At 32.3% G+C, this 24,401-nt stretch overlaps 1 protein-coding gene across 1 annotated transcript in view; it reads left to right on the top strand.

Annotated features, from left to right (window-relative positions):
* The window catches only part of LOC134712011 (cytoplasmic dynein 1 heavy chain 1-like), a 77,988-nt gene that overhangs the window by 45,713 nt on the left and 7,874 nt on the right, over positions 1 to 24,401 (top strand). The window contains exons 61-84 of the mRNA XM_063573092.1: positions 149 to 344; positions 2,083 to 2,200; positions 2,370 to 2,585; positions 5,757 to 5,895; positions 6,145 to 6,245; positions 6,676 to 6,930; positions 7,255 to 7,401; positions 7,671 to 7,760; positions 9,399 to 9,459; positions 9,739 to 9,992; positions 11,295 to 11,429; positions 11,733 to 11,827; positions 13,486 to 13,588; positions 14,435 to 14,506; positions 14,679 to 14,754; positions 15,524 to 15,684; positions 16,215 to 16,326; positions 16,535 to 16,719; positions 20,889 to 21,002; positions 21,218 to 21,388; positions 21,934 to 22,035; positions 22,458 to 22,576; positions 22,751 to 22,857; positions 23,420 to 23,586. Of these exons, the coding sequence (XP_063429162.1) occupies positions 149 to 344; positions 2,083 to 2,200; positions 2,370 to 2,585; positions 5,757 to 5,895; positions 6,145 to 6,245; positions 6,676 to 6,930; positions 7,255 to 7,401; positions 7,671 to 7,760; positions 9,399 to 9,459; positions 9,739 to 9,992; positions 11,295 to 11,429; positions 11,733 to 11,827; positions 13,486 to 13,588; positions 14,435 to 14,506; positions 14,679 to 14,754; positions 15,524 to 15,684; positions 16,215 to 16,326; positions 16,535 to 16,719; positions 20,889 to 21,002; positions 21,218 to 21,388; positions 21,934 to 22,035; positions 22,458 to 22,576; positions 22,751 to 22,857; positions 23,420 to 23,586 (3,296 nt within the window). The remainder of the gene's footprint in view (positions 1 to 148; positions 345 to 2,082; positions 2,201 to 2,369; positions 2,586 to 5,756; positions 5,896 to 6,144; positions 6,246 to 6,675; positions 6,931 to 7,254; positions 7,402 to 7,670; positions 7,761 to 9,398; positions 9,460 to 9,738; positions 9,993 to 11,294; positions 11,430 to 11,732; positions 11,828 to 13,485; positions 13,589 to 14,434; positions 14,507 to 14,678; positions 14,755 to 15,523; positions 15,685 to 16,214; positions 16,327 to 16,534; positions 16,720 to 20,888; positions 21,003 to 21,217; positions 21,389 to 21,933; positions 22,036 to 22,457; positions 22,577 to 22,750; positions 22,858 to 23,419; positions 23,587 to 24,401) is intronic.

The following is a 24,401-nucleotide window of genomic DNA, read 5'->3' as shown; positions in this document are numbered from 1 at the left end:
ATAACATTGTTAAACAATTTGGAATGAAAAATACACAAATGACTAATATCCTAACAGTATAAATACCCACTAATTCAATGTTCAAATGCAATACACAACTCAAAACTGTGTATGAATTGTATAATAATAATTACTTTCAAATTTGTAGCTGTGAAGGGTATCAAGAAGAAGGACTTAGTGGAAGTGAAATCCATGAACAATCCTCCACTCTTAGTCAAATTGACATTAGAATCAATCTGTCTCCTGTTAGGAGAACAAACCACTGATTGGAAGGCTCTCCGTGCCATCATTGTTAAAGACAACTTTATTACAAATATTGTTAACATGAACACTATGGATATTAGGTTAGTTGTCAAAAGATTGGATTCCTTTGTAGGGTAGACATATTTACAGAAAGATTAAGTTGTAAGTTCAAAATAGTTTTCATGTATATTGAAACAGAAATAATTCTTTTGTGTCATGTTCTAAGATAATTGTAAAATTAGAAGGCATTAGAATGTCAATGTTTTAATACCAACCATTGAAAAATGTAATGCCTACCAAAGTTATAAAGGCATAGAGCATGACATTTAAGAATATTTCTGTACCTTTTAAAAAATTCCGAACTTTGGTACTTGAAAATGGACCTAGATGACACTACCATGGCAGCCATTTTGATTTGATGAAGCAAAAATGTTTTGGAATTTTTTTTCAGAAACATTATTATTTCCAATCACAAGTCACACTAAGTAAATATACAATCCCCTCTGAATAATCCCAACATCCATTTATTAATAAATGAGATTACCATACTTAAGAAATATATATTCTTATTTCTCACATCAAGTTTCATTTGTTTGTAATGTGCCCCATTTCTCCAAAGGAAAATTTCCTCCTTCAGTTAGAAAATAATGAGATGTGGTATGATTGTTAATGAGAAAACTATCCTCCGATTAAAATGATGTAGATGTTTGCAACTTTTAGTCACTGAATGGCTGTCAATAACAAACAAAACTCATATTACATAGCAAGATATAAAAGTCTCTGAAATAAGAATTTGAAAACAAGATTGAGTCACAACTCAGTTATTACAACTGATAGGAAGTGCTGGATCAGCTCCTCTTTACCCGCTATCTATGATGGTGGTTTACTGATAGATGAAACAACGACTTACTTCTTTCAATGACCGAAACCAACCCAAGCTGAACAGTCTACATTGTTGTCTATGTAAACACCTGCATCAGCATACACTCCAAAACCCATAATGGATGGGGAAGTGTTATGCCAACTGATGTCCGGCTCATCAGTACGTTATCTTTGTGGTTAGCAGGCTGCCCAGCTGACCAACCTTGCCCTGAAAGCATCTGTTGTAAAGGCAGTAGACTGCAAAATTTGAACAACAATTGTTAATAACCAAATGAATTCAGCAACACCAAAATGGTCGCCTTGTTCCAACTTAACAACAAAAACACTTTAATGCTCCCCAAATGTCTTCGGCCACTGATATGATCATGCGATGGCTGCATAGCCAGTCAAGATCTTTAGAACAACCCTCCATCATCATCATTGAAAACAACATTGCTGACTATGACATATAACACCTTGATGGATCAATATATTTGAAATTTAGACCTCGATTTTAGGGATGATTGTTTTTAAGTTTCATCTATTTTCTTTATATTTTGATAATGTTCAGAAATTTTCCTTGGCAGGGATTTACAAACATTTTCCCATCGGATCCTCGTACTTCTCAAAATACCCTTAAATCATAATTTGTTTCTTCAAATTTCATGACAAAATGACTTGAATTCAAGGTATCACTCTCTGTATGGATCTCACCTTGAACTGTATGTACTGTGGAATAACTTTAAATTCAGAAATTATTGCATGCATTTATTACTGTGAAGATTGTACAAAAATTTTAGATTAATTGTTGCGATTTCAGGAAAATCAAAACACATTAGAATATTAAAATACTATTATTGCGATACTCGCCTAGTATGACTCTTAATGTTAATAAAAGACATGAAATAATTTCTGAACTTACAGTATTTTGAGAGATTTTTTTCGTAAGTAATCTACAATATCTATATTTTATTTTAGTGATGAAATAAGGAACAAGATGAAGAAGAACTACATGTCAAACCCAGATTATTGTTATGAGAAAGTAAACAGAGCTAGTTTGGCCTGTGGTCCTATGTGTAAATGGGCTATTGCTCAGGTAATTATTATTATACATTACTTTGATAATCAAAAAGAGTGAAATACTTAAACCAGAAAGGGAGGAACAATTTATTTATTAGAACTTGCTGTAGATTTAACATATATTGAATATCATAGTCTTAATATATATATTTGTTATTTATGCAAACCCTTATTTTACTTTTTAGATCCAATATGCTGACATGTTAAAGAGAGTAGAACCCCTTAGAAATGAATTACAAGAATTAGAAGATCACTCAAGTGCAAACAAGATGAAGGCTGCAGAAGTGAACAAGCTTATTAATGAATTGGAGAAGAGTATAGGCAAATACAAAGAGGAATATGCTGTACTGATTAGTCAGGCTCAGGCAATTAAACAGGACCTGGCTGCCGTTGAATCTAAGGTTAGTATTCACTATTCATTGTTGAAGGCCTTGCAGTGCTGTACTGATTAGTCAGGCTCAGGCAATTAAACAGGACCTGGCTGCTGTTGAATCAAAGGTTAGTATTCACTATTCATTGTTGAAGGCCTTACAGTGCTGTACTGATTAGTCAGGCTCAGGCAATCAAACAGGACCTGGCTGCTGTTGAATCAAAGGTTAGTATTCACTATTCATTGTTGAAGGCCTTACAGTGCTGTACTGATTAGTCAGGCTCAGGCAATTAAACAGGACCTGGCTGCTGTTGAATCAAAGGTTAGTATTCACTATTCATTGTTGAAGGCCTTACAGTGCTGTACTGATTAGTCAGGCTCAGGCAATTAAACAGGACCTGGCTGCTGTTGAATCAAAGGTTAGTATTCACTATTCATTGTTGAAGGCCTTACAGTGCTGTACTGATTAGTCAGGCTCAGGCAATTAAACAGGATCTGGCTACTGTTGAATCAAAGGTTAGTATTCACTATTCATTGTTGAAGGCCTTACAGTGCTGTACTGATTAGTCAGGCTCAGGCAATTAAACAGGACCTGGCTGCTGTTGAATCTAAGGTTAGTATTCACTATTCATTGTTGAAGGCCTTACAGTGGTGTACTGATTAGTCAGGCTCAGGCAATCAAACAGGACCTGGCTGCTGTTGAATCAAAGGTTGGTATTCACTATTCATTGTTGAAGGTCTTACAGTGCTGTACTGATTAGTCAGGCTCAGGCAATTAAACAGGATCTTGCTGCTGTTGAATCAAAGGTTAGTATTCACTATTCATTGTTGAAGGCCTTACAGTGCTGTACTGATTAGTCAGGCTCAGGCAATCAAACAGGATCTGGCTGCTGTTGAGTCAAAGGTTAGTATTCACTATTCATTGTTGAAGGCCTTACAGTGCTGTACTGATTAGTCAGGCTCAGGCAATTAAACAGGATCTGGCTGCTGTTGAGTCAAAGGTTAGTTCTCACTATTCATTGTTGAAGGCCTTACAGTGCTGTACTGATTAGTCAGGCTCAGGCAATAAAACAGGATCCGGCTGCTGTTGAATCAAAGGTTAGTACTCACCATTCATTGTTGAAGGCCTTACAGTGCTGTACTGATTAGTCAGGCTCAGGCAATTAAACAGGACCTGGCTGCTGTTGAATCAAAGGTTAGTTCTCACTATTCATTGTTGAAGGCCTTACAGTGCTGTACTGATTAGTCAGGCTCAGGCAATTAAACAGGACCTGGCTGCTGTTGAATCAAAGGTTAGTACTCACTATTCATTGTTGAAGGCCTTACAGTGCTGTACTGATTAGTCAGGCTCAGGCAATTAAACAGGACCTGGCTGCTGTTGAATCAAAGGTTAATATTCACTATTCATTGTTGAAGGCCTTACAGTGCTGTACTGATTAGTCAGGCTCAGGCAATTAAACAGGATCTGGCTGCTGTTGAGTCAAAGGTAAGTACTCACCATTCATTGTTGAAGGCCTTACAGTGCTGTACTGATTAGTCAGGCTCAGGCAATTAAACAGGACCTGGCTGCTGTTGAATCAAAGGTTAATATTCACTATTCATTGTTGAAGGCCTTACAGTGCTGTACTGATTAGTCAGGCTCAGGCAATTAAACAGGATCTGGCTGCTGTTGAGTCAAAGGTAAGTACTCACTATTCATTGTTGAAGGCCTTACAGTGCTGTACTGATTAGTCAGGCTCAGGCAATCAAACAGGATCTGGCTGCTGTTGAGTCAAAGGTTAGTATTCACTATTCATTGTTGAAGGCCTTACAGTGCTGTACTGATTAGTCAGGCTCAGGCAATCAAACAGGACCTGGCTGCTGTTGAATCAAAGGTTAGTTCTCACTATTCATTGTTGAAGGCCTTACAGTGCTGTACTGATTAGTCAGGCTCAGGCAATCAAACAGGACCTGGCTGCTGTTGAATCAAAGGTTAGTTCTCACTATTCATTGTTGAAGGCCTTACAGTGCTGTACTGATTAGTCAGGCTCAGGCAATTAAACAGGATCTGGCTGCTGTTGAGTCAAAGGTAAGTACTCACCATTCATTGTTGAAGGCCTTACAGTGCTGTACTGATTAGTCAGGCTCAGGCAATTAAACAGGATCTGGCTGCTGTTGAGTCAAAGGTTAGTACTCACTATTCATTGTTGAAGGCCTTACAGTGCTGTACTGATTAGTCAGGCTCAGGCAATTAAACAGGATCTGGCTGCTGTTGAGTCAAAGGTTAGTATTCACTATTCATTGTTGAAGGCCTTACAGTGCTGTACTGATTAGTCAGGCTCAGGCAATTAAACAGGATCTGGCTGCTGTTGAGTCAAAGGTTAGTACTCACTATTCATTATTGAAGGCCTTACAGTGCTGTACTGATTAGTCAGGCTCAGGCAATTAAACAGGATCTGGCTGCTGTTGAGTCAAAGGTTAGTACTCACTATTCATTGTTGAAGGCCTTGCAGTGCTGTACTGATTAGTCAGGCTCAGGCAATCAAACAGGATCTGACTGCTGTTGAGTCAAAGGTTAGTATTTACAATTCATTGTTGAAGGCCTTACATTGTTCTATAGGTGATAAATTCTACCTCATTTAGTATATGGTGAAGAATTGTCTCATTGGCAATCATACCACATCTTCTTATTTTTATACATGAACAAATCAAACAGTTTTTAACTACAGTTGTATCAATGGCTAACACAAATCTGGATCCTGATGCTGTCAAATTCAAGATTAGCACTGATTTATTAGGACCAGACCATAAAATAGCAGCTGGCTGCTTCTATTTCAATGGCTATGGTTTATCAGGTCCAAGGTTTTAAACATATTGCAAAATAAAAGTCATGTGGATGCATGTAAAAAAAAATCGTTTGTAAACATTTTCTTTGATCAATTGAGAAAAAGTAGTACTTACATGGATATTAGATCCTTTTATATTGCTGAAGATGGTATACGAGCCAATATTATTTTTTTTACTCAAGTGGACATTTAAAATTGTAGTTCACATATACTCTTGAAATTCACGAATATCCCTGAAAATAATAATAAATCCACTTTATGTCATAACACTTGTTTTAGTTTTGTTTGGTTTTTGTCCCACTGATGTATACTCAATATCTCCTCTCACTCTTGTATGTATATTTAGGATAACCAAAAATATCACATATATTATATAGGTTGGAAGAAGTGTAAATTTGTTGAAGAGTTTGGATGGTGAGAAACAGAGATGGGAATCTGGCAGTGAGACATTCAAGAGTCAGATGTCAACTATTATTGGAGATGTCCTGTTATCATCAGCTTTCATGGCATATGCTGGTAAGTTTTATAATATGGAGAAAAAATAATTTGAAAATTAGCTTAGAAATTTTAAACAAAAGTTTTAGCTTTTCAGATACCTACCACCATTCTAGTGTTAAGGAAACAACCTGTGCACACACTGAACGTTGTAAAAAAGTGAACAAAGTTTGTCCACTATTATATCCAAAAAAATGTTCAAGATGATGCCTTTACTTTATCCTTGGACAGTTGGTGTCTGATACTTTACTTATTGATATTTATTTTTAGGGTACTTTGACCAACAGATGAGAAGGAACTTGTTCACAGCTTGGTCAGCACATCTACAACAAGCACATGTTCAATTCAGAAATGACTTAGCCAGAACTGAGGTATGAAGGCATACTTGATATTTCATTATTTTATAATGGGAATTAAGAAGACAGTAGAATTATTCCTGTATTATGTCTTAGAAACTGCAACATAATTCTATTTATGTGTAAAATCCTTTATTGCAGTCACAAAAGGCTTGCTTAAGATCTGCCTTAGCCTTATAGTATTCAAAATATATATTGGCCTCAGATTAACAAGAGAAACCTACAAACAATAAAATACACAATGAATTTATACATTTTGACATTCACACACTGCTTAGAAAACTGGGAGAATGTTGGAATTTTATTTCAAGTCATTTCAGGTAAGGTCTTTAAAATAGGCAAAAATGCCAAAATTTCAGATTTTTTTTTATTTCAAACTTTTGGTAAGAATATTTTAGAATTCAAGATATGCATTCAACTCAGAATTGATACTTTATAATTTCAGTATCTATCTAATGCTGATGACAGACTGAGATGGCAAGCTAATACACTACCTGCTGATGATCTGTGTACAGAGAATGCCATCATGCTGAAGAGATATAACAGATACCCATTGATCATTGACCCCTCTGGTCAGGCTACAGAGTTTATCATGAATGAATATAGAGATAAGAAAATCACAAAGACGAGCTTCTTAGATGATGCTTTCAGGAAGAATTTGGAAAGTGCACTCAGATTTGGAAATCCTTTACTTGTTCAGGTAGGATGAATTTAAAGTTACAGAAATCCTGATTTCCAAGATACTATATTGATAGCTAGTTTTGGTCTTTTCAAAAAGTATAAAAAAAAAGATTTGGTTAAGTTTTTACTGTTGATGAACACATCATTTTAGCTGGCTTATAATATTTGGATTAAATCCAGTAATAACATGCTCCAATAACATGCAAAAAACAACATATTTTTAAGTAAATAAGATTCATTACACTCCATCTAATGTATATTCATATAAAAAAACATGAATGATCGTATACCTAGAGTCCAAAGAGATGATTTTGATTTCCATTCTTTCTAATTGTACTTGTAGGATGTAGAAAGTTATGATCCTATCCTGAATCCTGTATTGAACAGAGAGTTGAGGAGAACAGGTGGGCGTGTGTTGATTACTCTAGGTGATCAGGATATTGATCTTTCTCCAACGTTTACTATCTTCTTGTCCACTAGAGATCCATTGGTAAGTTTAAATCTGTATAATTGTTTTTCAAAGTTTATAAAGATGATTCTTGGTTCAGTATTATTCAATGATTATTCAAAAGAAACATAAATACTAAAATTATTAGTATAAAGGCAGAAAAACTGGATTTTATTGTCCAATTTATTTTGAGGATATAAGTTTGTAGTTGGGGTTTAAATAAATGTATCTGTTTGTTAATTGAAGATTTATATAATAATAGTTGATTAAATATATCTGAGAAACTTATTATTTATATATTTTCCCGACAGGTCGAGTTTCCTCCAGACATTTGTTCCAGAGTGACATTTGTAAACTTTACAGTAACAAGGAGTAGTTTACAAGACCAGTGTTTGAACCAGGTATGTAAGTTTTGTGCCAAAGAAATGTCTAAATAAGAAGGGTAATGAATACCTTTCTTGAACCCATACCTAACCAAAAATACACTTGAATTATTTGAATTATCTTGTTATACTAATTTATGTACAAATATTTTGTATCTAAATGAATATTTGCTATTTTTGTAATTGTACAAATGGTTTCTCAGTTATCCTGCTTCTATGGTAAAAGTAAAATTACTGTTTACATCACTGCACATGTTACATACCTGTCAACTGACCCGTTTTCTGCGGGTGTGACCCGAGATTTTCACAATTGTGAGGGATCACCCGGGACACCCGCCGGGTCATTGAAATCACCCGGGAATTCCGAAAATGACCAATTTCACCCGTATTTCTTAGCCTTAAGATTGATTTCATAAGTAATATTCTTTTGAAATACCGGCAAATTCGTAATTCTTCCATGCACAGGGAGTTTATCTAGCTATGTAAGCTGTCAAATTAAGTGACCCATTAGGTGCATGGCTTCACTTGACAGCTTTGGTGTCAAACACACTGTTAATTAACACCAATTACCTTAGCTTTAGGTCGTAAATAAATTGCACTACTTGTGTACAAACAGAGTTAGAGTTACTTCCCCTTATTTGTCACCATTCAAAATTCTTCCTTATATTTACGTTTTATGGGTGAAAAAGATAAAATGATAAAAATATAGAATTCAAATACATTTTGAAAAATAACTTTACATTTTTTTAATACCTTTATACAATTTAAAAAAAAAAAGTTGAAAATTATTTTTTACATTTATACTGCCTTAAACTGTATTACTATAATCTGTCATAGTCTAATTTCCTCCTGTGTACAAAGATGGTGTGTTTAGGAAGGCTACAAAGCCGTAAGTCTCAAACATTTCATAAGTACATTGGAATAAAAGTTATAGTATCTCATAATCACAAAAAGTAAAGAACATATTGTTTTACACAAATTTATAAAAATTTAAAAGTTCAATGAAATAATAATTAATAAGAATAAAGTGACTTAACCAAGTGAACATGCATTGATGTTTTGGTATCTTCCATATACATGTACATAATAAGAAAATGTACCATAAATACTGAAATTCAGCTCGAAAAAGTTCGTACGCGTTATGACCTGAGATTTGATTCTTCAATGCAATTCATCGTCACAGGTTGACAGGTATGCATGTTAAGCCATGACAATTTCTTTAAAAGTCAAACACAACTTATGTTATTAAAAAAAACCAAAAAAACCTTGAAGCTTATAAAGGTTAAATTGCAGGATCATAACACTATTTATAAAAATGAGAAGGTTTTGTATGATTGACAAGGAGACAATTCTCTAACAGAAACCAACCAATGCAGATGTTTAAAACAACTATAAGTCACTCATGTATTCAACAATGAGCAAAATCCATAACACTTAGCTAGCTATACAAATAAATGGGGGGAAATTAAATATTAAGGTGCATTAGTTCGATATTAATAGCTCTTTCAGTGAAACATATCTATAAAGATTCTTCATGTCAAACATAGTTAACATTGAAAAAAAAAGATTTATGAGTTGATATAATGAAACAGGAATTATAGCTTTAATTTTGATAATGGATATAGTTACTACAATAGATTTTTTTTGATTTTTCAGGTACTGAAATCAGAAAGACCTGATGTTGATGCTAAGAGATCTGATTTGTTGAAATTGCAAGGTTAGTTCTGAGTTTCAAATATTGATATATCGTACAAAGTCAAGGAGTGGTATTTTCAAAAAAAAAATCTTTTTTGTCTAATTTGATGAACACACATTGTTGGGATACGAAATATGATGGGGAAAATTTCAAACACAACCAAGGGAAGTAAGAAGACACAAAAATATTTGAGTAGAAATAACCTGTCTTTTCTATTGCTATTGCATTTTAATATGTCATTTTAACAATGAAAGAATGATATATCATTTTAGTGACGAATGAATGTTCTTTCATTTTTAGGTGAATTCCAGCTGAAACTGAGACACCTTGAGAAATCCTTATTACAAGCTCTGAATGAGTCTAAGGGTAAAATCCTTGATGATAACAGTATCATTACCCATCTGGAGACTTTAAAGAAAGAGGCTGCAGAGGTAGCTAAGAAGGTTGAGGAGACTGACGTTATCATGGCAGAGGTCGAGACTGTTTCTCAGCAATATGTTCCTCTGGCTATGTCATGTAGTAGTATATACTTTACACTTGAGGCTCTCAAACAGGTACATATATATATATGGACTCTAAGGAAATGATGTCCCACACAAAGCACTGAAACTTTTTATCTCTTAGGCTCAAATTCATATTTGCAACAATAATGTCATACAAATATTTTGTTAATTAGTTTATGATTTGCTTTTCTGAAGAAAAACATTGTATCATGAAAAGTTTATAAGTTGCCTGATGTCACAGGGACAGTGGTCTTTTCAATGTTATCTAGGTTAGGTGCTACACTCAAGTGCAAGGGATTGTGGGTACAATCTTTGGTAGGGTCAAACAAAAACTGGTATTTGCTGGTTCTCCTCTAGCCATACACAAGGGGTACAATCAAAATCACGTGATGGATATACACACACCGGAAGTTACAGTAGAACTCGCCGCTTGAAAGGTTAGTAGTTGCATTTTCTTGTTTATATCAATTAAATTTTGATTAATAAGTTGGCACACCGAATGTCGGATAGTATGTAGTTTTAAAATACACAATTGTTTTTGCTAGAAAGCGTGCAGTTATTGCAAACACTTCCACACAGTTCCAAATTTTCGACGGATAACTGTGTCGAAGCGTAAGCATTAACTGCACGCTTTCCAGCAAGGATAATTGTGTATTTCAAAACTAGATAGTATCCAACATTCGGTGCACTACCTTATTTATTAAATTTTATTGATATAAACAAGTAAATACGACTACTTACCTTTCAAGCGGTCAGCTTGACTGTTACTTCCGGTGTGTGCATAACCATCACATGATTTTGATTGTACCCCTTGATACAGCATTTAGAAATAAGAGCAAAGATTACTCTGTTTGGAGTCATTATAATGTGCTAAATTTGGGTGACATGTCATCCTGCAAACTGTTACATTGTGAAATCAAATGTAAAAAATCTTGCTAAGCATGTTGGTTTAGTATAAAGTAGTTTCATATTCATATCATATTAAAATGTTCTTCTTCCCTTTTTGTCTTTCCTATTTACTATCAATTTAAAAAGAAGATTGCATAATTTCCATAGATAGTATTATATATATTTAAGGAATGACTGTAATATTTTTTCTGTCTATGAAGAAATAACATAAAAAAATTGGTGCACACTGAATAACGTGCATATTTCAAATAGACAGAAAAAATATTACAGTCATTTCTTATAATTTAATTCTAAATTCATATTTAAAACGTAGAAAACCATGAAAAACGTTGATGATGTCACGGTCACATGACTAAATTATGTCTATTGGCTGATAACAAAATAAAGTCAGCCAATCAGAAAACGTGTTACATCCAAAATTAAATTATTGTTTTATATCTGCAGGTACACTTCCTCTACCAGTACTCACTACAGTTCTTCCTGGAGATTTTCCACACTGTATTTACTAGCAGTGACAAACTGAAAGGACAAAAGGATTATGCTGCTAGACTGTCCATTATTACTAATGAACTATTTGTGGTAAGTTTTCTTTGACAAACACCTCGGAAGACAAGTAATTCCTGTAAAATATATTTATTGAACAATTTGTTGGATTAAGATAGATATCAAGAAGAAAAATTGAAAAAGATATATGAAAGGAAAAGTCATGTATAAGATGTTAGAAAATAATTTGATAATGCATCAAATTTTTGAGAAAAGAAATTAATAGATTATGCATAAATTATTGTAAATTTTAAAAATACTTTTACCGTAATATGAACAATAACTAATATGATATTTAGTTTGAAGTAGTTTGATAATATAATGAATGATTCTTTACAGGAAACGTACAGCAGAGTAGGGCGAGGAATGTTCCATCATGACCGGGTCACTATTGCCATGCAGTTGTGTAGAATCTATCTACAAGGAAAACAGAGGTAGGTCTATTGGTTTCACTGTAGAATGTTGTATTTTCATAGTTGGTTTTCACTGCTTCATTATCTTCCTGTTGTCTACCCAAATTCTTGAATATTGGATGAATTACACAGGCAAAAGTGCCACGCATGATATACGCACGAAGGCCATTACATGTGAAAGTCATGCCTGGATCATGCGAAAATCATGCATAAATTTACGCACGATTATCGGATGTAGCTCGATTTGGACGTTTTCCGTGCGAAAAAAACTGCATGATTTTCACATGATTATCATGCGTGGCACATTTACTAGTGAAGTATAAATATAAACAAATATTTTTAATACAGAAACTGCCCAGTCTCCTGGTCAATGAAGTAATATTTATAAATCCTAGGTTTGAAATATAAAAAGCATGCAGAATTAACCTTACAAGTGTTTATGTGGCAGGTCTTATTAGGAATACTTTCAGAAGTATTAATAAAATGAAATTTACATTGATAATGGTTATAAACAGAAGATAACTTTGATTGATAGTGTGATTCAATTAGTTGTCCTCATTTTTGCTTTGTAAGATATTTATTTGTTGCTTATTTGAAGCATATAGAAATGTTTGCACCTGAGCAAAAAAACTCAAATGCTTTTTCAGATTATCCCATTTTTGTAATAGTTTTGTTAAAAATATGTGGCATGAATGAAAATGATTGGTAATAAAAGTAACACAGCTTTGAATTTTCCTTTCTTAACTTGAGTTCAGACTTGAATAAATTTTGCTATGGCTTGAATGCTGAAAATTCTGTAGGATGGTAGTTTTTCAAGAGTAAAAAAACAGTTGAAAAAATGTTAATTTTCAGCTTTGATATTTTAACAATTCAAGCTCTCATTTGCCTGCGAATTCCCCAAGAAAAACAGTAACATATACTCTTTAGAATTGTTTTATGCATGTGTGATATCTTTAAATGAATGTGTCTTTGCACCTGTTGTTTAGAAACAGGAATAAGGTTTTAAGGTAATATTTTCAGTCTATGGTGTGTTTTATAATATCTTAGTTAGAGTAATTTATTTTAAGTCATTGTGTGTTTGGGTTAAGGTTATTTTTGAATAAATGTGTGGTTTAACTAAAGCTCAGTAAAAATAGCAAGCAGATTTAATGTAATCATTTGTTTTATCAATTAACATGGTGTAGATTTGTCGGCTGCAATTTTTAGAAGTGGTTTGTTTGTGTGAACTGTACAAATGTGTGAATTAGAAGATGGAGAAACACTTGAACTCTTCGACATATTTACTATTTCCAAGATTACAAAGTGAAAATTTGGGTAGAAATATGACAACAGCATTAATAATCTCAACATATCTATTGGTTTTTATTATAGAATTGAATGTTGTGTACTGAAATTTATATGAAATGAAACCAAATGACCTTCACATTTGGCATAAAGCATAGAGGCTCTTGTTGCTAAAAATGTGATTGTTGCTTACTGGTTGGGAAAATATACACAAACCCCTTTTAATCAGTCTGTATTGTTAGCTTGGTTTTAAATAAAGTGGAATTATACAGTTAAGAAAGATTCAATATTTTTTTTATAAATTTCTTTCTTCTAAACATTGCTTTTATCATTTTGATAATGAATTAGTGAAATTAGATGAATTATTACAAATGTACTTATTAATTATTTTATAGTGAACCAAGTTATGATGAGGAGTTTAATCAATTTATGAGAAGTCAAGAAGCCCTGATGACTGAGAGATCATCTATTTCTATCCCAGGACTGTCACAACATCAGGTAAGATAATTATCATTTTTGGAATGGCTCAAGTAGGAAATAGAATTGGTTGTGATACTTTTTCAAATACTTTTTATGTCCCATTTATGGGCATTACATTTTCTGGTCTGTAAGTCTGTCTTTTCGTCCATTTGTCTGTTCATCCATTCATCCGTTTGTCCGTCTGTCCCACTTCAGGTTAAAGTTTTTGATGAAGTTGAAGTGTAATCAACTTGAAACTTAGTACACATGTTCCCCATGATATTTCTAATTTTAATGCCAAATTATAGTTTTCTCCTATTTTCAGGGTCCACTGAACATAGAAAATGATAGTGCAGATGGGGTATCTATGTACTGGGGACACATTCTTGTTTTTAATGTTTTTATGATGCAGGCTTTTGAATAATACATCTTTTTTCAATGTATTGAGATCACTTTTCCAAATTAGAGAGACTCGCTTGGAATATGGATTACCATTCACTGATCAATATCTTTCTGTCCATCAGATTCTGTCAGTGTGATCATATTCCTTTGAGGAACTACAAATTCGGGTTTCATGAGTATTAAGCTTCATGTAATTATGCTATACATTGAGATACATCTATAGATTCATGGGTCATTAACTTTTTGTTAATCAAATACTGATAGACCTTTAACACATGATAGCCATGTGAGAAGCATTTATTGAATTTATCTCAGGAACTAATCAAAGTGTTCGGAAATTTAGAACCAACCTTCATATGAACATGCTTTACTGTGATGCATTTTCACATCCATTACAAGTCAATTGTCTGTTTATCAAAAAAAAAAAAAGCGGGGGATCATTAATGAGCACTATCTAACATCTCTTGTTTTGTTTCTTTGCAGTTGGCATCTGTTGCAAGGCTGAGCAAACTGAGGACATTCAAAAACATTGTTAAAGAAATCAAAGCCAGTGATGTAAGTTTATATTTTAAAAAAAAGAAGAGAAAATCAGAAATCCAAAATTAATTTACTCTATATTAAAGAATATTCAAATGATGATTGCCAATACTTAAAAAAGAGTTGTACATATATTTTGCATTTAATTAATGCTTAAAAAAACTATGAGATATTTTTTGTATTATTTTAGACTTTCCAAACCTGGTTAGAAAGTGCAGCACCAGAACAGGATGTGATACAGTTATGGGAAGAAGACAAACCAATGAGTATGTAATAAGATATATTTTGTCTCCTAGATAACATAATCCTTCTCTCATGATATATAAGAAGGATATTAGGTATAATTTCTATGGGACAACTATACAATAGAGTCCATATGATGTGGATTAAAATATCAATGTACTTTCCTCAACAATGAGCAAAACCCATAGAATATAGTCAAGCTATCAAAGGTCCCTACATATAAAAAAGAAGATGTGGTATGATTGCCAATGAGACAACTATCCACAAAAGACCAAAATGACAACATTGGAAAACAATTCAAAAGAAAAAAACATAATGGCATGATAGATTGCTATTTTTCTAGTAAAATGGTTTGGGGCAAATAGAAATTGCATTGTTTATGTTAAACTGTATACAGCTTGAAAAGAAGCTATTAATTTCAAATTTTTGATAAATTTCATCAACAAATTTTTTGGTTTATCATTAATAGTGTTTAAACCCCACTCTCAATCAGTTTCAGGCATGCAAGCTCAACTTGTTTTAAATCATTGGCGTTATTTAAATGAAACTATGCACCAAAGTAAAGCATTAGATGAAGATTTTCAATAATCATGATGACTTTAAAAACATTCGACAAAGTGAAGAGTTTATAATGGAACTCAAATATATTGAATGTTATTAAAGTGTGGTTTGTATTATGAGGTTGTTTACAATTTCACTCTTTCTATTAATTAATAGATAACTGAGATAGCTATTGTATCATGTTTACTAAGTTACATGCAGATTATTGATGTGTTATTTTTTTGTATGTAGATGCTACCGGCAAGGCAGTCAATGGATTATTGATAATTCAAGCCTTGAGACCAGACAGGTTGACTGCCATGGCAAAAGTGTTTGTAGAGAAGTCATTAGGACCTGCATTCTTACACAGTGGAGAAAAAGAACTCAACTTATCAGATATTGTAGAAAATGAGGTAACCAGTGTTCTGCCAAATAATATCTGATGAAAAAATTACTTATATTATAAAAGAATTATATCACATTATTTTGTCTAATTTCTTATGAGAAAACAAATTGCATGTTTTGTGCTAAATCAGAATACAAAAAAAAAACAAATAAGGCAGACAGTAACCAATAACAGGCACTAAATTACATGCTTTTCTATGAATAATTGTGGTATTAAGAAACATCTGTTGGTAGTTTCATCTTTTTACTTTTTGGTTAAAGTTAATATTTAGTTTGATTTTGGTATATGTACTGAGTGCTTGACTTTTGTTTGATAATAAAATTAAGAATGGAAATGGGAAATGTGTCAAAGAGACAACAACCTGACCATAGAAAAAAAACAACAACAGCAGAAGGTCACCAACAGGTCTTCAATGTAGCAAGAAATTCCTGCACCCTGAGGCGTGCATACACTGCTGTGTAGCTATTAAGGCAATACCAAGGTCATATTTATGCAGCAACAAAAAAATGAATTCAATGTATGTTATTTTATTTTCAGATAAAAGCCAATACCCCAGTGTTGATGTGCTCAGTTCCTGGGTATGATGCCAGTGGATGGGTAGATGATTTAGCAACAGAACTAGGAAAACAGTTAACACCTATTGCTATTGGTAGGTGGTTTTTATCAGGAGTTAAATTTATGCAGTAAAAGGAAACGAGAATATAGAGGAAAATCCTTATGTACTCTAACATACTGTGAATATGAGAAGATGGCAGAAAAAATATATATCAAGGCAAAAAAAGAAAAGTTGAAGGTAACTCAAGGTTTGCTCAATTTGATATTTTGTATTGTAAATTTTTGCTTTCTCCATATTTTAGGTTCAGCAGAAGGTTTTACACAAGCAGAGAAGGTTATTAATGCCTCCAGTAAGTCTGGAAGATGGGTGATGTTGAAGAACGTTCACTTGGCTCCACAATGGCTTGTACAGTTAGAGAAGAAACTTCACAATCTGACACCACATCCCAGCTTTAGGTTGTTCTTAACCATGGAGATTAATCCCAAGGTAATACACACATATCTTGTTTTTTGCATGATATACATATATGTGAAGGGCTTTCTCCCCATTAAAAATTCATCAAGATCATAGGTACATGTGAATATCTTTACCCCCATTACATATTCATTAAGATCATATAGATATACAAGAAGGTATACACCTTATCGCTATTTGTCCGCCATAACTGGATATCACACAGGTTCCCATACAATTTTGACATCATAAAACAAAATATGTGACGCCACAATGGAAAATTGATTGTTGTTGACGTCAAAAGTTCAAGCCGCCAGGTCAGCCGGGATAAGCGATAAGGTGTATTAACCCCAATAAAAAATTCATGTAGGCAATACAAAAAAAAATAACTTAAGTATGATTGAAGACACAAGTTTAATTCATTGTTTGCTTATTTAGAGCATGAATAATTGTTTACACCTAAGTACATCATCACTTCAGTGTTCTGCAAATGCTTGTTTTCATGATCCCAGTTGTGTTATAGCTTTGTTAAATATATGTTGCATGAAGGAAAATAATGGGTAAAGCTATTACTGTTGCAGCTTTAAATTTTCTATATTTTAAATGAGTTCAGACTTCATTGAATCTTTCTTTAGCTTAAATGCTGGCAATCATGTTTTAAAAGAAAACAGAATGGGGGGGAATATTTCTTTGCAGCTTTCATACTTTTATGATGCAAGCTTTCAATATTTGTTGCCAGGCCAATTCTCCCAGAAAGCAACCATTATATATTTTCTAAAGAAATGTTTGTTTTATGCATGTGTGATCTATATAATTGATTTGTACCTGTTGTTAGATACATGAACAAGGGTTTAAGGTAATACAGTTTGTCATGTGTTTATAGCTTAGTTAGAGTAGCTTTATTTTGTGCCATCGTTTGTTTTTTGTTTGTTTTATTTTTACATAAATGTGTGGTATAACGAAAGCTAAATAACAATAGCAAGCAGTTATGAATTAAGACATTTATTATATCAATTAACACAGTGTAGCTTTTTCAGCTACAATTTTTCAGCAGTGTCAGCAATATATATATGTAGAAGGGTTCTTTGCACTGCGTGAAATTGTAAACAAAATATAATAAAAGATACATAAACAAAATATAATAAAAGATACACTCAATAAATTGGTTATATTGGAAGCACTTTTTCTTTTTTATGAATTCTATGTAGAATATACACTTTGACATGCAGCATAATTACTGATTACATGACTAGATAGTAATCATTTACTTAAAAATGTTGCAACATATTTCTCAAGTTATCACAAAGTTTGAAGTGACACAATATGTCATAGTTCTGTCATTGTACAGTAAAGATGTGCTGCATTCAACACTTGGTACTGCAAATGTGAATTGAGAACAAAACAAAAGGTTTAAATCTCATCAAGATTTTTCTTCTTTTATAAATAAATTTAAAGTGTTCTCATGCATTTGATCATCTTAGAAGCTGAACCACACCTACACATTCGTTCTGTTGTGTAAACTTTAGAATTATACTTATATATATTACACAGATTTAAACAGAAATGATGGCATCTTTATGCTTAGACATAATATATCAACTGCTTTCTCATACATAGAACAAAGTTTACTGATTGGCTTTCACATTAATACAGCATATATTTTACATATTTCTAGATTTACATTTATAATATAAATGCTAGATTTCTCAAAGAAGATTAAAAAAAAATGTAGTACAGAACTAGTAATTAGAAAATGTTGAACAACTATATGTGTTGTAGATCTTTGCTTACTGTCAGTCTTAACTATAACATACTTTTGAAGCATTGGGTCTAGTTAAGGTGGTATGGGAGTCTAAAATAAAAATGATAGAATTTGTTCATACTTTGTCAAAATGTAGTATCTATTGATACATGTTCAAAAATATCATAAAAATGATAGGTCACCGCGCATTTTCTCAAGCTACAGTTTGTGACAAAATGACAAATTTTGTATGGATTATACAGGAAAAAACAACATTTTGTGAATAGAAACTGAACAAAATGATAGAATTGTAAAATAAATTAGGAAAAGATTGCTTTCAGACAATGCTTTGAGAATATCAAAAGAAAAGATAGGGTCACCGTACGTTTTTTTCGGCTAAAAGACAAAATAGGAAAATTTCATGTAGAGTCCTTCAGAAAATGCACTGTTTTAGAGTTACCTCCCCTTAAACTACCAATTTGAAAATATTCAAAAAAATATAAAAAATAATCTACACTTGTAAAATATTAATATTTCTAAGTTATATTCTTAAAAATTGGTTCTTTTAAATGAAAATTCACATTAAATATCTGCATTCCTGCATCAAATTTTACTAGCTTGATAGAAAATATGGACCTTAGATTCTCTGTTTTTTACAATCCAAGATGGCGAAAGACACCCATACCACCTTAAAAGATCAAATCTGTTGAAATTTGAATTGAATTTCAGTTATGGCTTTGACAAGTTTCGACATTACCAAATATTGATATATTACTATTTTAATTGATTATGTTTTGCTCTACTGATTTCTTCCAAACTTTGAAAAAATATCCTATTTATATAAAATGCAGGAGCAGATACGGCCATTTTTAAAAAGGGGGGAGGAGTTCCCAACCCAGGAAAAAAGGGGGGATTATTCCAACTATATGTCCCCATTGAAATGCATTGGTTGTAAAACAAAAAAAAAGGGGGGGTTCCAACCCCGAAAGTCTCCCCCTGGATACGCCACTAAAATGGAAGTGCAATGAATCATCTAAGGAAATGATGCATGTAATATAATCATATTGTAAATTAATTATAAAATTGACACAGAATAATTCAACTATTGGTCACTGTACAGCCTTCGACAATGAGTAAAACCAATACACATTGGCTCTGATGTATATTAAGAATGGTTATGTGTGTGTGTGAATGCATGCTTTTTAAGTGAGAGACTAGAAATGTATATGAATGTTTGACTGTCAAAAACTAGCATCATGAGTACAACTATTAAATATTTATTGTGCATGGAGATACTAGTATATCAGAGTAGTTTCATACTGTGTATTTGTGCCTCTGAGGGTACTAAACTATCAGTAATTTTAAGTTCTTGTCCAGATCATATTTCACATTTATAAGTATTACCCTAAACTGGATAACTCATAGTCAAATCAATTTTAATTTGGTTCTCATCTGCTAACAAATTACATTATGAGTTTGTGCTTAAAAACTGTCACAGTATGTTTAGCCAAGATCATGTCTATATCACAATAATTCTATTTGTCCTGATGAAAAGGCAATCATGTAAATATTTAACATCCATTCTTTATGTTTCAATTAAACTAGAATGATTTTCCTTAGATTTAATCTTAGAAGAACATTGAAGAATCAAAATGTTATATTGTCCATAGGCAGTTGGAAATTGTCATATTGATAAGTGAGAACAAAAATTGTAATATGCATTTTTGTTCTCTTATTGTCTTTGAGAAGTTCAAACTGTCACAATGATGTTTATTGTTTTTAACCTCTTTATCAGACATGATTTATTTTATGTTATGCACATGTGCATTTCAGAATGACCTTTATATTCAGCAAAACATGTGTAAAATGAACCCAAATGATTAGTTATTGAAAATTGTTCTAAAATAATAATTTTGTTTGAAATTTTCAAATCATGCGACAAGGTTGTTACAGATATGTTCTGCAAGTAAAGGAAAAACAGCTCAAGTTACATCATATTAGGTTTAAAATAAGACATTGCATAACTTTTATTTAATGTGAAGTTTACAATTAGAAAACCTATGTATATAAATTTACAGGGGTCACACATCATCAATAAACACCAAGCAAGACGTTATAGATTAAAAAAAAAACACCAATTATTTGCAATAGCATAAAAAGTTGCTCATATGTATATACATATGCAATGTAGATAAGTTTTCTATGTATATCAACCAGCACTTTTTCTCTGATATGAGACTTTATCTTTAGTTCATCTCAAAATTAATGAGATTTTGAAGTTTTGAACAAAGCTTTTTTAAGGTAGATACTATTAATTATAGCTGTTCTCAATGAAACTGAAATTGTATAGCAGAACTTCATAGTTGTGCAAACAATTGAAAACATTAGTTTATATTTATACATTACAATTGTCAAAAACTTTGTTTTATTTATATTCTAAACAATATATTAAATTTTATAGATTCCAACCAACTTGCTGAGAGCTGGAAGAGCATTTGTATTTGAACCACCACCAGGTGTCTCTGCTAACTTGTTGAGAACTTTCAGTACAGTTCCAGCATCTAGAATGTGCAAGGTAAAATCACACAAACTAATACATATCAGAAGTATTCAGGCCAATAAATAGTACTGTTCCTTTGCATATTTAATCAAGGGTAACAGTATTCTGTTCTGAAATAAGGAAAGTTAAGGACATCAAGTATTCTCATACAAAACAAACAGTTTTTTCTATGGTAGGAAAAATTTTACTTATATGTGTGTGTGTAAAAAACAATCTGCTTTTTATTTAAGGCACCAAATGAGAGATCCCGTTTGTACTTCCTGTTAGCCTGGTTACATGCCATTGTACAGGAGAGAATGAGATACACACCATTAGGATGGGCCAAGAAATATGAGTTCACAGAATCAGATCTGAAGGTGGCATGTGATATGTTAGATACATGGATAGATTCTGTTGCTATGGTATGTGTCATGGTTTGGTACAGATCTTATATTTTAAGCTCACTTAGTAATACAGAAAAAAATGGTTTGTCCATGGAAGTAATAATCAGCAAAGAAAAAAAATAAGTTGATTTTAAAAGACCATTGCAAAGGTAGTTTTCAAAGTTTTTTTTCTGCTAAATCATAAGAGCAAACTATAGATAAGGTGAGCAATGTATTTCCAGTTTATTTACCTTAAGATTAGTACTGTAAATTCAGAAATTATTGCGATGTTTTTATTATTGCGAAAAATGCGACAGGGTTATCGTCGCAATAATTTAAACTCCCATTTTGAAATATTTTATATGAACATTAAAAGGTTTTTCTCAATATTGCAAAGATTTAAATCGCATTTGACTCTAAAATGACAAAATTGTAATAATAAGTGCACGCAATAATTTCTGAATTTACAGTATCCATCCTTTTACCTATTCAACTGTTTCTGTTATCCAGATCAAAGTAAATCTAGAAAAGCACTTTAAACTCATGAGATTATGAAGTGTTAAATTCTATTCTTTATTTCACAGGGCAGAACTAATGTACCACCAAACAAAGTACCATGGGACGCCATCAGGACTTTGTTGTCACAGTGTATTTATGGTGGAAAGATTGATAATGAATTTGATCAGGTAAGAATTTTTAAAGGTTATAATACAATCCTTTATATTGAACACAAGACAGTGTCAATTAAAAGCAACAGATTAAGAATAGTCCAAGGAATAACCTTTTTATCCAAGTGCAAAGCTTTTAAAATGAAAATAAAATTAATTTAACAATAATGGAGATGCAGTATTTCAATTGAGAGCAACAGTGGAAATTTTTTTTTGCTACCAACTGTGAGAGCTGTTTACAAAAGAATCATTTTGCAGTGCTATTATAGTTACCTACTTGTTCTGTTGATGAAATTCTTTGTACGTTAAGAACATACCAGTCAATAGATCAAGTAAAATCATAAAAGTAGAAGTAGATTAGAAGGCTTATGTGTCTTTTTAATAAACCTATTTGCATTGATAAAACATATTTAAATTTCTCTAATTTTGATTTTTTTTAGAGATTATTGACAACATTTATACATAAACTGTTCTCACCAAAGAGTTTTGAAGGAGACTTCACATTGGTGATGAATGTTGATGGCAAAGGAAAGAAAATATTGATGCCAGATGGTGTACAGTGAGTAATGTTTAACGTTTGTCATTCTTCAGTCTTGGTGTATTCTTGTCCTTATCAAGTTTAAAGATGTTCTATTTTCATATATTCTGTGTACATTAAAAAGCAATACATGTTTTTGTTTTTGTCTGCAAATTGAAATGAGGCTTTTGACTAGTTACCCTAATATTTTTTCAGGAGAGAACAGTTTGTACAGTTTGCAGAACGTTTGGAATCAGAAAGACAAACCCCAGCATGGTTAGGACTACCCAACAATGCAGAGAAAGTGCTTCTTACAAATCTTGGTAAGAGGTCATAATTGGAATTTTGAATTTGTAATTTTCTCTACAGTGAAAAGCCAATTATATGTGTTAACAATTATAATTATCAGAAATAAGAAGATGTGGTACGATTGTCAATCAGAAAACTCTTCAACCAAGTCACAATTTGTAAAAGTCCATTATAGGTTAAAGTACTGACTTCAACACAGAGCCTTGGTCCACACCAAACAGCAAGCTATAAAGGGTCCCAAAAATTACTAGTGTAAAACCATTAAAACAGGAAAACAAAAAGTCTAATCTGTATAAAAACCAGTAACAAGAACAAGGGTGAACCACATCAACAAACAACACCCACTGAACAACAGGTGAACAACAGGTTCCTGACTTGGGACAGGTGTAAACAAATGCAGTGGGTTTATTGTGCCAACCTTCACCCTAACATGAAACATCACAACATACAAAAACACACTATAAAATCCTGTTTTAAGCAGTATTTATATCCAATTATTGTCAAGTTCAATTAATCTTGAATTGCTTAAAGTTATGCAACAATTAATCTGCATTTCTGGCAAATTTGTAATTGTAGGAGCTGAGGTAATAGCTAATTTGATGAAGATGCAGATATTGGAAGAAGATGATGATTTGGCCTATGGCGGTACACCCGATGAAGAACAGAAGATTGTAGATGGACGTCCTACATGGATGAAGACATTACATACATCAGTATCTACATGGATGACCCTTGTACCAAAGGTAATGTTTGGGAAAGGATTTAATTTACAAAATTTGTAATCATAACACCAATTCCAGTATTTTGATTGGTTGATTATGGAGTGTGACTATGAGAATTGTGATCTAAAATTTTATTTGCCTAAATTTAAAAAGTAATATTTAAACTGTCTTAAGTTTATTTTCTACCATATGAATACATGGAGATAAAAGCTATATGTTATAAAGCCACCATATTATAATTTAGAATGACCAGTATTTTTTAAGTGATATTTTCAAAAAAAAAAATCAATTTTCAATTATGTTTAATCTGAAAAGTTAAGATTATTTTATGAATTTGATAGTTTTTGAGTTAGTTATTCAATGATTTCGTGGTTGATATGACTACAGATTATTCCTGTTGTATGAGAAACAAAAATTACTAACCTTTTAACACATTAACTTATTAAATGACTAACATAGGGTTTTGGAGAGCATGTACAAGTAAGTATAAAACCTGAACCAATGCTTCCTGAAATAAACAAATCATTCTTATTATAGGGCTTCTCAAATTAGAATTTTACTCTCAGAAGTCACATACTTTCAAGTTAGCATGTCTCATCAGCACAACTTATGAATAAGAAGGACAAGTAAATATTAACATTGAACCATTTTATGACTTGAAAAGAGTTGATCATTGACTACATGGGTTCAAAGGAAATTAATCATAGTTGATTGAAAATAGTGATGATTTTTTTTTTTAAGTTTTATTAAATTGAAGGAAACAAATTTTGAAAGATTGATAGAGAAGCTCCTGTTGTATGAAAGATCTCAGAATTTTATGATTACCTCCAAAGTTC

The sequence above is a fragment of the Mytilus trossulus genome, chromosome 3 (assembly GCF_036588685.1).
Source record: "Mytilus trossulus isolate FHL-02 chromosome 3, PNRI_Mtr1.1.1.hap1, whole genome shotgun sequence".
NCBI lineage: Eukaryota > Metazoa > Mollusca > Bivalvia > Mytilida > Mytilidae > Mytilus > Mytilus trossulus.
This window is presented reverse-complemented; position numbering and strand designations above follow the sequence as displayed.